At 43.8% G+C, this 19,017-nt stretch overlaps 1 protein-coding gene across 1 annotated transcript in view; it reads left to right on the top strand.

The window, feature by feature from the left end:
• SRPK3 (SRSF protein kinase 3) overlaps positions 1-15,988 on the top strand; it is a 130,305-nt gene extending 114,317 nt beyond the window's left edge. Inside the window, exons 15-16 of the mRNA XM_068248169.1 lie at positions 99-191; positions 14,006-15,988. Coding sequence (XP_068104270.1) covers positions 99-191; positions 14,006-14,190 — 278 coding nt within the window. The 3' untranslated portion in view covers positions 14,191-15,988. The remainder of the gene's footprint in view (positions 1-98; positions 192-14,005) is intronic.
• The last annotated feature ends 3,029 nt before the right edge of the window (positions 15,989-19,017 follow it).

The raw sequence follows: 19,017 nt of genomic DNA, 5'->3' as shown, positions 1-19,017 counted from the left end.
TGCGATATCTGCATACTCAGACGTTTACCTTATTTGTAAACTTTTTTCCTAAAGACACAAGTACCTTACTAATGTAATATAAACCTCTTTTGCTGCAGATCACATAGCACATATCATTGAGCTTCTGGGAGACATCCCCCCACACTTTGCACTGACAGGACGTTATTCCAGAGAGTATTTCACAAGAAGAGGTACGTCTTTTGGAGCATGCTTTGTATTCTGCCAGCTAGGATTGTACCTGTCATTATTTTGATGATCCCATGTTATCACTGTCCTCCTCATGCTGTTACAGACAGACAAGAATGTCCATGCGCGTACATGCAAAATGGGCTCCTGGAAAACTTGAATGCTGGAAATAGCTGTCGAAAAAATGACAGATATTGGCCTTGATTCACTAATGTTAGCACACTGAAGCAGCGCAACTTAAATGGACTTACATGCCCTAATCTTATCAGCACGACCTAATTACAAAGTGGGCATGCTATGTGCGCTACAGGCAGTGTAGCGTGCGCTGTTGTGAAGTCCTGTGCGATAGAGATGTATCGCTACCACAATACTTTAGTGGCACAGCAGACAGTAGTGGCAATCACTATCACACGGGACTTCACAAAGAGCAGCCGTTGCTAGGGAGCTCATGCTGATAAGGTCACACTGATAAGATTAGGATATATAAGCTCATTTTAGTCGCGCTGCTTCAACGCGCTAACGTAAATGAATCAAGGCCATTCTACTATTGGGCAGTGGTGGTGAATTTTACTAATATTTTACTATCGCTAAACCTAGCCCTACTCTCACACAAGCCCTCCCTCCACTGATGTCTAACCCTAACCGTTCCTTGGCTGCTGATGCTTAACCCTAACCAACCCCCATGATATATATATTGTATGTTGTTTGATTCAAGAGCTCTACACTAATTGCATCAGATCCCTCCACCGCGTCACTCATGAGGTAATACACTCACCCTGTAGTTGTGACCACTATTAGACTGGTCATATATCGTCTCGGGCGATTGGGCCTGCGATGTGTGCACTAAGGCTCTCCAATGTCCCCCAAGCTGTTATCTTCCCCTTACTCTTTAGTCGGTTCCCAGGAGAGCAGTAGTTCAATATGTGCACCACACAAAAAATAAACGATTGGCATGTCGTTACACCGTTTAAAAACACTAAGCTTTGCTGTGATGTAACACGACAATTACATTCAATTTACTTGAACCGTACATATTATAATTTTGAACAATTCTGTATAACTCTTGATTTCAATACAAAATGATTAAAAGAAAAACAGTTGACTATATTATAAATTGCACTCACATCTGTCCTGGTACATCAAGGTTTGAGTTTAATAGGCCTAACCGTAAATGACCTCCCGTCCCGATGCTCAACCCCTACCGATCCCCTTCCCTATCATACGTAACCCTTACCATTGTCTTTGCCTCTATACAGAATAAATATCAGGCGTCACCAACGTTTGGGCACTTATGTTAGTATCGGCTATTATCAGGCTTCGAAGGCGCCTGATAAAATAGCAGGTGCCTGGGCCGAATATAATACAAACAAACTGCGCCTCGCATCCGCTTTTTGTAACCTCAATTTGTATAGCAGGAGGGCCCGCTATTTTGTTAAAGGCCAATTAACAAGGGCGCCTATGAGGCGCACAAACTTCCACGGTGCCTTCAGAGCCCAAATTTCCTGGCACCTAAATGCCTAGGTCTGGCCAGATAAACATCATGAGAGTTACCCTCAGACATCTTGTTATAGGTTGTATATTTTATACTTGTATTGGCTGACAGATACCAATTCAGGTAAGGGAACTGGTTAAATATTCTGTCCACCTCACACTGTCTTTAGTCTTCCCCAGAAGTTGGAAAATTAGATAAGTAGCTTGCTAATGTATTAATTAATGATTGTGTAACCTAGCAGGGAATAATGATGATACTTCATACAAGTTTTTGCCATTCTTTCAATGGCAGCTTAGCTGCTTGGATCAGACACAAGCCATTGAGGTGAAAAATATGAGAACATAGATGTAAGGGGCAGGCATTAGTGCCACACGTGTCCCTGACACCTCAGTTACCTGGCATGACTAGCAATATAACGGGACTGTAAAAGAGGAGCTATACAGTAACATGTACCAAGCCCCAAGGGAATCCCAAGTGAGTCCTCTCACTCATATAGAGGCTGTCAGCTTCATTCCCTTATAAACAACGCCAGTTGCCTGTCTATCAAGTTGAGCTTAGGCTTTATTTGTTTTGAGTCCCCCACTGCAACAAGCATGTAGCCAGTGTAGGGATGGTCAGTCAGATGCAAATAATTCCCAAGTGATGCAGGAATATGCAAATGTGTGCATCTTGAAACTGGACTGCCACCTTGGAGGGATTTAATTGGGCCATTTCCAAGTTATGTTAATGTACATAATACCCCTCTTGAAGAAACCATCACTGGATCCTGATTCTGTGGCCAACTACAGACCTCTGGCGAACTTACCATTCCTATCAAAAGTTATTGAGAAAGCAGTCGCCAACCAGCTAGAAGCAACATATTTGATACCTGTCACAGGATCCCCCTCTCTTTATAAAGCGGCGTGACTGCCGCAAAACCGGTAGAGAAGTCTGCCGGGGGCCTCCTTCCTATTCTGAGACACCATCTTGGTCACCAATTTTCCCTGGGTCACGTAAGCCTCGTTCTTTTCGCACTCCATGCTGCCTATATGGTCTCAGCATCCGGTCACTTAGTTGCTCAGCATCTATGGGCTATAATTATTAGTTGATATGTTATGCACTATATGCACTTTTTTCCACAGGTTGCACAGTCTATATATGGTTTATTGATAACCTCCTATTTAACTATTTTTTGTACATGTGTATGCACTTTCCATTCTACGTGAGCTTATGAACCCAGGTTCAAACCCTGTGGTGGCTCATATTTTGAACCAACTACAATCAGAGAAAGAACATGTGTGCATCAACCAAGTGAACCTGACAAATCTGGCTTTGCAAATTTGGCCTATTGGCTAATCACGAGACATTGCTCATGCAAATAAGCATTTGCTTTCGCATGCCTAAATATGCAGGGTCAAAACCAAAAACCGCAAAACAATCGCCCTGCGGGAATTAGTTCATGCTATACAGCACTATCCAGGGGCGCCACGAGGAGGCTTCCCATTGCCCCCATACAACCGGGGGGCCGCGGGGGTCCCAGGCACTCTCACCGCCTGGAACCCACACAGCGGCACCCCGGAGGCGGAGGCTGGGGGGTGCAGGCGATCTCCCCAGCGTGGCCAGCGCCGGGAAGAGCCGCCTGCACACACCTCCCAAGATTAAAAACAGGCACTTACCTCAACGTCCATTGCGTTCTGCTGTATGCGCAAAACCTGGGCGCGACACATAAGGGGCGGACAGGCGCAAATAGCCTGCTCCAGGGCTCTCACCTCCTAAAACAAGCCACTCACTACCTGCCCTCAGAAAAAAGAAATGCAATGCTAACTACAATCAGAGAAAGAACATGTGTGCATCAACCAAGTGAACCTGACAAATCTGGCTTTGCAAATTTGGCCTATTGGCTAATCACGAGACATTGCTCATGCAAATAAGCATTTGCTTTCGCATGCCTAAATATGCAGAGTCAAAACCAAAAACCGCAAAACAATCGCCCTGCGGGAATTAGTTCATGCTATACAGCACTATCCAGGGGCGCCACGAGGAGGCTTCCCATTGCCCCCATACAACCGGGGGGCCGCGGGGTCCCAGGCACTCTCACCGCCTGGAACCCACACAGCGGCACTCCGGAGGCGGAGGCTGGGGGGTGCAGGCGATCTCCCCAGCGTGGCCAGCGCCGGGAAGAGCCGCCCGCACACACCTCCCAAGATTAAAAACAGGCACTTACCTCAACGTCCATTGCGTTCTGCTGTATGCGCAAAACCTGGGCGCGACACATAAGGGGCGGACAGGCGCAAATAGCCTGCTCCAGGGCTCTCACCTCCTAAAACAAGCCACTCACTACCTGCCCTCAGAAAAACGAAATGCAATGCTAACTACAATCAGAGAAAGAACATGTGTGCATCAACCAAGTGAACCTGACAAATCTGGCTTTGCAAATTTGGCCTATTGGCTAATCACGAGACATTGCTCATGCAAATAAGCATTTGCTTTCGCATGCCTAAATATGCAGGGTCAAAACCAAAAACCGCAAAACAATCGCCCTGCGGGAATTAGTTCATGCTATACAGCACTATCCAGGGGCGCCACGAGGAGGCAATGGGAAGCCTCCTCGTGGCGCCCCTGGATAGTGCTATATATGCTATATATATTGTAATTATCATATTTTGAACCACCCAGGTGATCACTAAAGTACTGATATGCTATTAGCAATCATATATTATATATCATAGGTATTGATTTGTGGTGTCTCTCGATCTTTTAAATGGTTTTAACATTGTATAGTGCTTTTTGTGAAGTTGTTAATAATAAAATTGTGATACCTTTACTATAATTAATGGTGTGGTGCTAATTATGGTCATAATCCTAGTTTTTACTTGTTTCATAGTGACTGAGCACACACTTATTTCCCACAGTGTTGCCGGGAACCTATTTTGTTTGAGTATATGCATCCAGCTACATTTAAGTGGTCAGCAGGTGCTCGTCAGCCAATCAGGATGCACTGTCATACACCCTTTACCTGCCATACCACATCTAGCAGCCATTAGCATTCAGGTGGGAGGCTTCAGTTGGACGCCATCGCAAGATTGCGTCGCTAGCAGGACCGCCCCGTGCAGGCATCCCGCCCACAGGGGTCCCTCCCTAACCGCTCACCTCACCTGTCCACCATGTCCCAGAGCTGAAAGAAAACGTTTAAAAAACACACGATTGGTTCGCACGATGACCAGGGGCCCCGGACCTCTCTCACTGGCCGGGGCCCCAAGGCCAACATGCGATACCTGGAGGGGAGTGCAGGTGGGCCTGGACCTCTCACACCCAGGCTCTGGACCTCTCACATCCAGAAAACCCACCAACACTGCCTCCATACTGAATGCTAAATTCAACACACACAAGCAATAGAACACAGCAGTACATGCATCCAGCTACATTTAAGTGGTCAGCAGGTGCTCGTCAGCCAATCAGGATGCACTGTCATACACCCTTTACCTGCCATACCACATCTACCAGCCATTAGCATTCAGGTGGGAGGCTTCAGTTGGACGCCATCGCAAGATTGCGTCACTAGCAGGACTGCCCCGTGCAGGCATCCCTCCCACAGGGGTCCCTCCCTAACCACTCACCTGTCCACCATGTCCTAGAGCTGAAAGAAAACATTTAAAAAAATATATGTAAAGTATATAGCGAGTGGCAGAAAAAAAGTTCAAGCAATAGGGACGATTCTGGTCGAAAAAGGCTGATGAACGAGAGGTGAAAGGCAAGAAGAATGCATGGTCCACAGCAACAGAAGGGCAACAACACAACACATTACGGCTAAATTCAATGCAGGTGCATCACGAGACAGACATTGCAAAGGATGGGCTTTAGCAGCAGGAGACCATCAAGAGTGCCTTTGGTATCGCAAAAAAATGCCACTGCCACTGTGCTCCATCAGTCTCAAATTGGTTTGGGGAACATCAATCAGAGTTTAACCTGCTTCCATGATCTGTCGCTGTGCCACTGCAGACGGGGGCGGCGCCAGGGGGGTGCAAGGGGGTGCTCGAGCACCCCCTAGAATTGTCCAAGCACCCCCAAAGCACCCCCTGGAGTGAACTGACTTCAGGCGTCTAAAAGACGCCAAGTCAGTTCACACAGCGGCAGCACGGAGCAGCAGGCAGGGCTACGGTAAGATGGCCGCCCGGAGCCCTGTTCTGCAGACTTAGAGTCTGCAGTGCATGGCTTCGGGCGGCCATTTTCCCGTAGCCCTGCTCTCTGCATGCAGGCAGGAAGTCTCGTCGTGACGTCGGGAAGGAAGAGGATCGTGGGCGCGCGGGCGCTGCGCGCCACAATGAGGTCGGGACTCGGGACAGGAGGTCGGGAAAGAAGGTCTTCTGGCTGTAGGTGAGTAAATGGGTTTTTCTTTTCTTTTTCAGGTGATGCTGGTTGTGCATATTGGGGTCATATCTGCTACGGATTGTGCATATTGGGGTCATATCTGCTACGGATTGTGCATATTGGGGTCATATCTGCTACGGATTGTGCATATTGGGGTCATATCTGCTACGGATTGTGCATATTGGGGTCATATCTGCTACGGATTGTGCATATTGGGGTCATATCTGCTACGGATTGTGCATATTGGGGTCATTTCTGCTACCGATTGTGCATATTGGGGTCATTTCTGCTACCGATTGTGCATATTGGGGTCATTTCTGCTACCGATTGTGCATATTGGGGTCATTTCTGCTACCGATTGTGCATATTGGGGTCATTTCTGCTACCGATTGTGCATATTGGGGTCATATCTGCTACGGATTGTGCATATTGGAGTCATATCTGCTACCGATTGTGCATATTGGGGTCATATCTGCTACCGATTGTGCATATTGGAGTCATATCTGCTACCGATTGTGCATATTGGAGTCATATCTGCTACCGATTGTGCATATTGGGGTCATATCTGCTACCGATTGTGCATATTGGGGTCATATCTGCTACCGATTGTGCATATTGGGGTCATATCTGCTACGGATTGTGCATATTGGGGTCATATCTGCTACGGATTGTGCATATTGGGGTCATTTCTGCTACTGATTGTGCATATTGGGGTCATTTCTGCTACCGATTGTGCATATTGGGGTCATTTCTGCTACCGATTGTGCATATTGGGGTCATTTCTACTACCGATTGTGCATATTGGGGTCATTTCTGCTACCGATTGTGCATATTGGGGTCATTTCTGCTACCGATTGTGCATATTGGGGTCATATCTGCTACGGATTGTGCATATTGGGGTCATATCTGCTACCGATTGTGCATATTGGGGTCATATCTGCTACCGATTGTGCATATTGGGGTCATATCTGCTACCGATTGTGCATATTGGGGTCATATCTGCTACCGATTGTGCATATTGGGGTCATATCTGCTACCGATTGTGCATATTGGGGTCATATCTGCTACCGATTGTGCATATTGGGGCCATATCTGATAACGATTGTGCATATTGGGGCCATATCTGCCACCGATTGTGCATATTGGGGCCATATCTGCCACCGATTGTGCATATTGGGGCCATATCTGCCACCGATTGTGCATATTGGGGCCATATCTGCCACCGATTGTGCATATTGGGACCATATCTGCCACCGATTGTGCATATTGGGACCATATCTGCCACCGATTGTGCATATTGGGACCATATCTGCCACCGATTGTGCATATTGGGACCATATCTGCTACCGATTGTGCATATTGGGACCATATCTGCTACCGATTGTGCATATTGGGACCATATCTGCTACCGATTGTGCATATTGGGGTCATATCTGCTGTCGATTGTGCATATTGGGGTCATATCTGCTACCGATTGTGCATATTGGAGCCATATCTGATAACGATTGTGCATATTGGGGTCATTGGACGTGTTTTTTGTTAAAATCTGCTCACATTACGTGTATTTTCTTGAGAAAACCTGCACAATTATGTGAATTTTCTGGGAAAAGGGTCACCAAAACTTGGGCCCTCTGTCTTTGCGTTGCACTTTTAAAGGGAACCCGAGGTGAGAATAATATTGAGGCTGCCATATTTATCTCCCTTTAAGCAATACCAGTTGCCTGGCTGCCGTGCTGGTCCTCTGCCTCTTATTCTTTCAACCATAGACCCTGAACAAGCATGCAGCAGGTCAGGGGTTTCTGACAATATTGTCAGAACTGACAAGATTAGCTGCATGGCTTGTTTCTGGTGTAATTCAGTTCACTACTACAGCCAAATAGATTAGCAGGGATGCCAGGCAACTAGTATTGTTTAAAAGGAAATAAATATGGCAGCCACCATATCACTCTCACCCTGGGTTCACTTTAAATTACAGTTAGCCCCGCCCTCATCCGGTCATGACCACGCCCATTTTTTCGCCGCGGCGCGCTTTGCGCGCCGCAGGTTGTAGCCACACCCATTTTTTGCCGCGGTCGTCAGCTCCCCCAGAAATTGGTCCAGCACCTGCATAGCACCCCCTAAAAAAATTTCCTGGAGCCGCCACTGACTGCAGAAAGCACTGTACTAGTCTACATTTCTCTCTTGTTGTTTTTCGATGCATCAACAGACCCACTCATAGATATAATCCCTGCCATTCCCCCTCATACAAATACTACGTCTATTTTCCAGTCTATTTCATAGACCCTGTCACTGGACATTCACTGCTGTCTTTCCGTATATCTTGCTCAATATCTCCTACTCCCTAATTTTCCTTCTATTCCAAGGTATGATGTACATGTGGGTTGCAATCTGTACAATACATCTTTATAACCCCTTAGAACTGTATATATTACTTCTACTTAGAGTGACCCTGAGACGGGGCCCCCTGCAATAAAATATACATACCTGGGGCTTCCTCCAGCCTGATCGCTCCCATGGTCTCGTCTCCTCCCTCTTCATTCGCCCGTAATTGGCACTAGAAAGTCCTCCAGTCCGGTGCCAACTGTGCATGTGCGGCCTGGCCACACGCGTGCTACTGCTGTGTTCACGTCGCCTGGCACTTTCGAGACAGGGGAGCTCGCATGGAGGGACTGCGCATGCAGCTGACTGGCCTCGACTGACGGATACTCCGGGGCCAATAGCGGACAAATGGAGATGGAGAACAGGATGCCTTGGGAGCCTTCAGGCCGGAGGGGACTGGAGGAAGCCCCAGGTATGTATATTTTATAGTGTGGGTACTGTCTCTGGTTGTTGTTGTCTCTGGTACACTTTAAAAGGCTGAATTGAGTATGAGCGGTATGCCAATGACCTACACTAAATATGTGGATAAACATATGGTCCTCAAGACAGTATTATGCCTCAATTAGGTAAACTCTGCTATACCCAACTTTACCAATGTCAAAATCATCCTGCAATCCTTGGCGGGTGTTTTTTTTTTTACGTGATTAGCTGATGCACAAATACTTCTATTTACTGGTCTCTAGATGGCACCATTGTCATGTTTGAAAATATATTCTTATAATACAATGACTGTTCAAGCAGAGGCAGGATATCCAACACACGCTTAAATCTGTATTTGAGTAACCCGTGAACTTCTATTAATAAATATACACACATACAATATGTTTGAACAAGGTCAAATGGATAGAATATAACCATATGTATGCCCACCTTCAATACTCTCTCATATACGAGACAGGCAATGGCGCCTAGTAGTATTTTCTCTTGGCTATATTATGTGTATAATCCCAGCTTTCTCCCCATAAATAGCCTATAGGCCTGTACCCCAGTCTCTTCTGAGAACCCCGTCATTGGGCATTCATCTCTTTTTTTCAACGTTCTACACCATATTTTTTTTTCACCTCCTAAGTCTACATTCTGATCATGGGTCCATTATAGTATTAACTTATAACTCATCTTCATAGCTAATCACTACATATTCCTTCAGAGGTACTATTCCTAAAACTACCTACAAATTCTAAAGCCCTTACTTATGTATTCAAGGCCTGTCTCTCCCTGGGGCCCTGTGCAGGAGGGTAGTCCTGTGAGAATAAAATTAACCATAGATGTTCTACGAATCCTTTAGATACAGCTGAAACTATTATTGTAATATCTGGATGTTGGTGGACAGTGGCCTGGGGCCACTCCAACAGCTGTACTATTAAATGCTACCACCCAATCAAATGTAGTTCTTCATATTTAAAGAGACACTGAAGTAAAACAAAAAAATGATGACATAATGAAATGGTTGTGTAGTACACATAATTACTAGAACATTAGTAGCAAAAAAAAATTCTCATATTCTTATTTTCAGTTATACGGCTTTTTTTTTTTTTTAATAACATTGCATCATTCTCTAATATTTGCAGTTTACACACTATTCAGCATTCTAACTGTTTTTTTACAGAACAGGCAGTGAACTTTTGACCTGTCCTGAACTGTTCTCTGCAAAAGAAAAAAACAATACAATTAAAACAATTAAAATAACAGCCTTCAGAACACAGAGCTCTCTGCGACTTTGAAAGTCTTGGAGCTCAATGGCAATTTGCATAGATAACAACTGGAGTTTCTTATCTCTTCCTGTATTGGAAACAACATTAGTCATATGTCTCTGCTCCTAATGCTTTATTTCTTAACTGTACTACACATAATCATATCATCATTTTTTTTTTTTTGCTTCAGTGTCTCTTTACAGTATGACTTTATTGGGTAAAAGCGTTAATTGAGGCAGAATACCGACTGGCTTCCGCGAAGACGGTGGTTGTGTGTCGGGGGAGTAAATCTCTATTGTAATATAATGTAGTAACCTAACTATTCTTGTTACCTTCTGTATACACCTGATCCAGTTCATACTCATCTTCACATTTAAGGAGGTGGCCACCACATTTGAAGAATACGAAGCACTTCATATCCTACAGCTCCCTACGCTGGATTTCTGTTCTTCTTTAATAATTATTTTATTGTCCTTATTGGGATGGAGTGCTTATATATTCTCCAGCTCCCACCATTGGAAAACCAGTCTCCTCACACCCCTCATGGACAGATAATTAATTGGGTCTTAAACTGGTTTATATTCTTACACCATCCTCTTATAGTGTTATGTTACATAAGTTGTAAATTGACGCCATAGCTTTCTTCCTTCCGCAAAAATCCCCTGGCCCAGATGCTTTCCCCATAGAATTTTACAAGAGTAATGCAAGAGTTATCGCCCTCAACTGAAAATAATATACATTGGCGGATTAACCAATATTTGTTAACTTTTTTAAATCAACCTTCCGCCCAAGTTTTACCAAGCAAATGTCATATTGATACCTAAACCAGATAAGGACTGTCACGGAACAGCCGTGAGAAACGCAGGTGAATCGGGAGGATTCACGCAGTCAATTTTCTGATCGCTTCCCGGTTAGATTTGCGCAGTCATTGCAGCGATCAGAATGACATTTTTTTTATTTTTCTGAAGTATGTTTGTTGACCATTGAAGTTAATGTTTGTGTAAATTAACTTCATCAAAAGAGTTCCTTCCCTGGCCAGTGACACAGAGGTGTGAAACCCTTGCCAGAAGCCTGGTGTAATATATCAAAGGTTGTTTTAGCTGGTCACACTTAGATGATAATTAACACACCAAAAGGGTGGCCATGGTAACAGAGGTGGTGGCAATTATACCCTGACATAGTGTGTAATTTTTATTACAGTAACTCACAAGCTCCCTTCTAGTCGGTCTGCTGCCAACATCCCAGCGGTTTCTGCGCACCGATTGCGACCACAGATTGCATGGTCTGTGTGCTGAAACCGATTGGAAGGCATTGTGCGGTCCAGCCACCAGGGGGCTTGTGACAAGTACTCATTAGATTGTCAGGCCTATCGGCCCATATCACTTCTCAACAAGGATTTAAAATTCTCATATTAAGGATTAATAAAGTCAATACTGATATTATTGATCCAGATCAAACCAGCTTTATGTCACACAAAACCACTGATATAAACCTTCTGAGAATTGTGACCCACATACAACTTAATATGAAAGAAGATGGTCCTAGGTGCCCTGGCTTTTGTGGACATACAACGTGCATTTGATTCAGTTGAATGGGAATACCTCAGGGCCACTCTATTAAAAATTGGGTTTACATTAAATTTTGTATCTTGGATCCAAACAATCTATAAGCAACCATCTACTCAAATCAAAATAGGTAGTGAGCTATCTGGACCTATAATGTTACATAGAAGCACGTGGCAGAGATGTCCTCTCTCTCCAGCCCTATTTGCTATAGCTATGGAACCCATCGCAGCTGCCATTAGACAAAGCAAAGATGTCACCGGATTTTGGGTACGAGGGCTGGAGGAGAGGGTTGACCTGGTTATTTACCTTAGCAACCCACATCAATAAATACAAGGGGTCCTTGATATTTTCTCTGCATACAAAACTTTCTGTAAACTGGGAGAAATCCAAATTTCTATCCAGTCCTATTTGGATTCACAAATCCTTTTTTACACAGCTAAACTCTATTCTGGTAAGTTTAATTTGGTATTACAAAACTCCTCGATTAAGCCTCAGAAAGCTATAAAGGACATCGACCGAGGGCGGTTTGGCATTCCCTAATTAATTTAAATATTATTTAGCCAGCCAATAAGTTACTGCTAACTGGTGGTTCAAATTAGACAAAACCAATGCTGCAATAGTCTTAGAAGAAGCTAATGTTGGATCCTTTGAAGCCCTCTCACAACTTCAGTATAGGGGACCTAGGGCACCGTACCCCTTAATGAGGTCGATGAAAGTAGTCATGAAGGATTGGAATGTGATACATACATGGGAATCCCTGGGTAGCAATAGGATTTTGCCTAAATTACCCCTCTGGAATAACCAATGCCTGGCCAACTTCTATACCATACCTGACCCAATAGACTGGATATCCAAAGGTATTAGTCGCACGTCACATATAATACAATCTGGAACACTTGTTGAATTTGACACACTCATCTAATAAACACTTCTTCAGATACCTTCAACTGAGGAATGCCTACCACTCCCAGTTTGGAAACAACACCATTCGTCTTCTTACCTCAGACATTGAGGACATTATTATAAAAAATAACCTAACAAAAGCCCTATCAGCCATATATCAATATATAAACCTGCTAACTCAACCACCTTACTGCCTTTAAACAAGAATGGCTGGACGTCTTGCCACATTTAGATGATGAAGAATGGGAGGACATGTGGATAAAACCTTTTAAATACTTAATAAATTCACAAGATAGACTAACATAATACAATTCAAAATTATGCAACGGGCATATATTACATAATCAATTACACGGATAAAAAAATAAAAAAACCTGTCAGGAAACCAGCAAAATTAGCAATGAGCTTTCATCCTTTTAAAAAAGTGCCAAAGTGTACAAGATTCTTCAATCCATAAATTCATCCATAGACATATTCAATTCAATACAAGTGGAATTGAACCCCAGGCTGTCCTGCTCTAATGTGGCTCCCTTGTTTGACATCTGTTTGGTAGTATGTCCTGGCCTAATGATTGTCCAGATGATCCTTTTCCAATATTGTCAGTTTATGATATTCAGATATACTTTGTATGTACTCTAAACAAGTCGATGTTGTTGTCTGCTTTATAAGTGTGTTTTCCACTTGTTTTGAAGTGAATATGTCTATGGGTGAATTTATGGATTGAAGAATCTTGTACACTTTTGCACTTTTTTGACTATTAAATTGAATTGCATTAGTAATTGATAATGGTTTATATTGGTGTGCTGGGCCACCGTAAAGGATAATGTTTTTGTATCTCTCACAATCTAAAATAATTACCTTGCGTATATTACCCCTGCTAGGCTAAACAAAATTGATCCCTCTCATTCAAGGTGGTGTTGGCGATGCAATGGTGTAGAAGCACTTTATTCACATTACGTGGTCCTGCCCCAAACTGGTCCCGTTTTGGCAAGAGGTCTGTGATTATATCACTCAGGTGACCAAAATAAAGGTTTGTCAGGAGCCTACTTGGTGTTTACTAGGACACACAACTATACTGGCTCAAACCAGAGCACACCGCTCACCAATAGGGCTTCTGCTATTCTATCATAGGAAACCTTTAGTCCTACAATGGAAAAGGAACAAACAAAATGACCCTCCAACCATCAAAAACGGATTAACAATTATCCATTTTAGATGTGGGGGGCTGGGGTGGGGATATCACCTGTGTGGGGGGAGGGAGGGAAGGAGCGGGCTGCACTGAGTCATTGTCAAGGAGAACATCGGCTGTGAACAGAGCAAAGGTGAACCAACCTGTTATTAGAGGGGCAATTTTTTTGTACCTGTGCATTGTGGCCCAATGGCAATGCTTAATATTTTTTGAATTTGCCTTTAAGTCTAATTTGATCCCTTTTTTTCCATAGGGGAGCTTCGGCACATACACAACCTAAAGCACTGGGGATTATTCGATGTCCTGTTGGAGAAATATGAATGGTCGCTGGAAGAGGCCACTCAGTTTTCAGACTTCCTAACGCCTATGTTAGAATTTATTCCAGAAAAGAGGGCCACAGCCGCTCAGTGCCTGCAACACCCCTGGCTTAACTCATAACCGTAGCTGTGTGTCTGCTCCACAGGAGGCCACTACATTGCCAGAGAACATCCAACATACCAAGGACCTGGTTCTGCAGATGACACATACTGTTTTAATGATTTTCTTATGACTCACAGTTAGTGGGCGAGATTGAAATACCACATGAACCTATACAAATGGAGCTGCATTTGGACTGTCATCCTGCACAGCAGCAGTAGGCAAGGCTTATTGATATTGTAAGTGAGATGGAATGTGAGGGCAGTGAAAACCGTGATGGATAAGAGGGTTTGTGTTCTTCCAAGAAGCATTTGTGACGTGCTTCAGCTTAAAAGAGAGATGGCAGTGCGGAATTTATAGTGCAGGGACCTGGTTACAGATGTATTAATGAAGGTACTGAGACTTATATGGTAATTATGTGCAAAGGGCATGATTCCAAGACTATGAGAAGGTTGTGGAGGTGCAAAACTGACTTATGACTAAAGAGAACTGGTCACAAATATCGGTATAATAGAAACAATTCAAGCACACCTCATGCAGGTGATGGAGATGTAGAGCTCATCCCTACTCCTCCTGCAGACCAGGCCTCCTCAGTAGGTATGCTAACTCGAAAATGAACATCAGTGTGCTCCAACCAGATATGGAAAAATATAGCAATGCTCATTGAGAGAAAGTGGACACATGTACATGCAATGTCATGCAATGTCTGAAGATAGTTTATTCAAAATTCCTCAGTTTTTGACAGTCAGAGGAAGGTGCAGGTAGGCAGGTGCCAGTGAGTGATATTGGATTGACTAACAGCCATTTCGCTGTCGGTAATTCATCAGGCCCAGGCTTTTAGCAAGCATCTTGTAGTCATTCCGATATCACTCCTTGCCACCTGCCCACCTGCATATACAGTACTCCTGCACCTTCCTGTGTCTAACAAGCACTTTGAATTTAAGCATGGAATAATGTCTCCATTTGCATTGTTCTACATCTGACTGTGGTCTGAAAAGGATTCCAAAAGAAATTTTACCAGCATGGAACTGCTTTTTGTCCAGTCATGTTATTATTTTGTTCTTCCAATCCAGCTCCTGTCGGAGTGCAAGGGCCCTAATAATGGCTCTCTGTAGTACTGCCTTAGCTCAGTGCTTCTAACTGGATTCTCCCCCAGTTTTCAATGTACAGTTTAAAAAAAAGCCTTTACTTTTTTTTCTTCCCCCGTACAACTAACAAGCACTTCTGATACCTGACAAATTAAATAAGTGTTTGTTTTCAATAATGTGCTTGGGCAGCTGATCAGACATAGTCCATGATAAAAACATACCACAAAGAGCTTCAGCACAAGGAGGCCTGGAAACCTGAATAAAAAATCCAAGCAGTTGTGTCTGACTAGAACCCAACTGTGGTAGTGTGGGTATTTACTATCTTACAAACGCCCATTTGAGTCTCTTCAGACTTTTAAAATAATTGTTACCTAACTAAGCTCTATTAAAGTAGAACTAAACTCAGAGCTTCATCTCTGATCTAAAAAATTGGTCACAGCATGATAACTTTTATGGACAAAAACATTCTTCTTTACAATTTATGGAAATCCTAAAAAAAACAAACCTTGAAGTTTACAATTAAGTTTCATTTTGCAAGGATAAATGAAGGGGTTAAGCTTCAGTGTTTACTGTTTGGGGAGAGCTGCCTCAGCAGTGCTCCTGCAGTCTATTCACAGCTGCTAAGAACTACCGTAATTAGACACTTTGATCTGGCTAAACAATCACAGAACAATGGATTTTTTTCAGCAACTATATGTGTAATAAAAACTTTTCATTGTGTGCTGAGTTCAGTTCCGCTTAAAGTCTTTTTGTGTTGTTGAAATATCTGCAGACCTCTAGTACAAAAGTAGCCATTTTGATTTATCAGTATTGGTTACTCTGTAACTTGTATAAAGGTCTCTTTACACACACACTGCCACTTTCTTATTCATTTCCATGTGGCATTCATCAAAATCTCAAGTTTTTGGTTACCTTGGAAAGTATAAGACCCTTTCTTGCACAATAGGAGGGAATAGGTAATAGATACTTTTTACCGAGTTGGATATTTTTATCTTCTTGACTCAGATACCAGCTTAGAAAAAATGGTCCCTAAAGATGTTGTCTGCTGAGTACTCCCATTAACCACTTGAGGAACTTGGGCTTACACCCCCCTAATGACCAGGCTATTGTTTGCAAATTAGGCCACTGCAGCTTTAAGGCCTCACTGCAGGGCTGTACAACGCAGCACACATGATCCCCCCCCCCCACACACACACACACATTTTTCTGACCACCAACAGAGCTTTCTGTTGGTGGGCTTTGATCCTCCCAGGATGGATGTTTGTTTTTGTTTTATTTTTAACAAAAATGTATTTCCTTTTTTTATCCTTAATTTTTACTATTTTTTTTTACCACCTCTATGTAGTATGAGAGTTTATCCACACAATCTCTTTATACTATTTAAATCTGTTGGCCTCCATACTACATGGAGGTGGTAAAAAAATTGGCCACTCCTTGGCCAGTCAAAACTGAAGATGTGTGCCAGGGTTAAATATATCATAATCTTCTATGCCATACTACTAAAGATGGGGGAGCTCCCAATTCTTTCATGTATCTCCTTCTTCCCCCTACTGTTTCAGCTTATTGCCATGACCATATCTTCAGATTTCACAAAGAGGTATTTGCATATATTAATCGAAGAATAAATCATGGAGTAAGCAGTAATGACCAATACACATTTGCAATAATGATCATTCTAGGTCATTTTGGGCTGCCTTTCTCCATACAAAAACACTCCTATATGCCTATCCTTAACCCACCCCTGAACGTCGCCCAGTGGTCCCTTATTGGCAAAATGCTCTCAATTACTTTAGTTTTCAGAGTAAATCCTGCAGTCACCAGGTCTCGTCCTGATATGTAACTATCAGCCTCCCTCCTGCACTCTCTGGGAGCCTGGGCTATGCTTTCTTATCCAGGCCATGATACGCTTTAGGCCTGTTTTCCACAGGCAACTAAATTGTACGCTTGTCTGGCATTTCAGCCTCCTGGTTGCTGGCCAAATAGCCTCCACTAGGGAGGTGTGGCTCCAGTAGATACCATGGTAAGCCCTACCCGCTCACAAGGTTGTTAACTATATCCCTGACAGAGAGAGAGAAAAGGGGAGGTGGAGCACTCTAGCTGTTTATACAACAATCATGGCAGCTGCTGACCAGAGATGCTCATCCGGATTCCGGATATCCGGGTAACCCGAATATCCAAACTTTTTTCAGCTATCCGATTCGGATTCGGATTTCGGATTTTTTTTTAAATCCGGATAGCTATCTGCGGATATTTGGTTGCATACCCGAATATTCGCGGATATCCGGATCAGAATACTGTAACTAAGGAGATGACATCATTGAGCCAATCAGAGGGCTCCCAGCAGAAGCCCTAGCAAACAATCACAGAAGGGAACCTTGGCCAGCCCCACCTGACCTCATTGAACCAATCAGAGGGCTCCCAGCTTAAGCCCTGGCACCCAGTCAGCCAGCCCCCCTGTATAATAAGGAAGGCTGCCATGATGAGACATATCGTCCTAGCTTGCTAAATGCTCACTGAGAGACATGCTCCAGTGCTGCTGGCCTAGCAAGGGCTGTACACTGTGATAAACCTAAAGCTGTTCAGTGGTTAACCCCTGCACTATCACTACACTATTGTTGTAATGTTAATTAGCTTGATTTCATTATGTGACAGTCAGAGTGTGTGCTGTGCTGCAGGGCTGCTGCAGTTGCTATGTGTCTGTGTGTGTGCTGTACACAGACCAGGCCAGCTGCTGCCTGCTGGCCAGCTATTAGCCTTAGCTAGCTACAGTCTAGTTAGGTTAGGAATTAGGGAATAGGAATACTGCAGTCAGTGCTAGTAGTTGTTAGAGTAGTAGTACTACTGTGTTAGCTTTCTACAGAACTGCTGTGCTGTGAGCAGTGCCAGTGTGACAGTTAGTGTGCACTAGTGTCTTCTCCTCTGCTGACTGACTGTCACTCGGCACTTGGCACGTGTAACTTGGCACGTGTCACTTGGCACGTGTAACGTGGCACTTGGCACGTGCCAAGTGACATGTGCCAAGTGCCACGTGATACGTCCGGCATGCTCCTGGCACATGTTACACCTGCTGCTGCTGCATTGCCCTGCTGCCTGTGCAGCTCCCACCGCCAGGGTGCCACAGGCCACTGATTCCACCTATATTTAACCCAAAACACAATTGCTGCGTAATTTTTTGGGAGGTGTCTTGGCTGAAAACTGTCATGTTCCAGTTGTGTGGTTGGACTTTGGACACAATGTGGGCTGCAATTAGTGTTTCCCTTTAAAAAAAAACATGATGCTACATGCCTCATTTACCCTAAAAAACATTTCAGAAGCAATTTAAAGCCCACTTCCGGTTTTTCTATTCAGATATCCGAATCCGCCCGAATAGCCCGGATAATGCATTCGGGTATCCGCATGAACGCGGATATCTGAAAGTTCGGATTTGGATATCCGATCCGGATATCTGGGTATCCGGATCTGGATCAATTTGGATTTTAAAAAGGGGTATCCGAGCACCATTGCTGCTGACAGCTTGCAGACTGAATTTTTAAATAGTATCTAAAATCTTCTCGATTGCAGTTGTGAAATGTAGACAAATCATACAAAGCTTCATATGACAGAACCAAGTTGCCTGACACGTGTTTCATGGCCAAAACCCGCTTCCTCAAAGGCACACAATCGTATAAATATCAGGTAGCAACCCAGGAATAAGGGACCACAATCTAAGGAATGGAATGCCTAAACTGGCAACAAGATGTACAGTCCGCCGTCGCAGGAT

This window comes from Hyperolius riggenbachi, chromosome 8 (genome assembly GCF_040937935.1).
Source record: "Hyperolius riggenbachi isolate aHypRig1 chromosome 8, aHypRig1.pri, whole genome shotgun sequence".
NCBI lineage: Eukaryota > Metazoa > Chordata > Amphibia > Anura > Hyperoliidae > Hyperolius > Hyperolius riggenbachi.
This window is presented reverse-complemented; position numbering and strand designations above follow the sequence as displayed.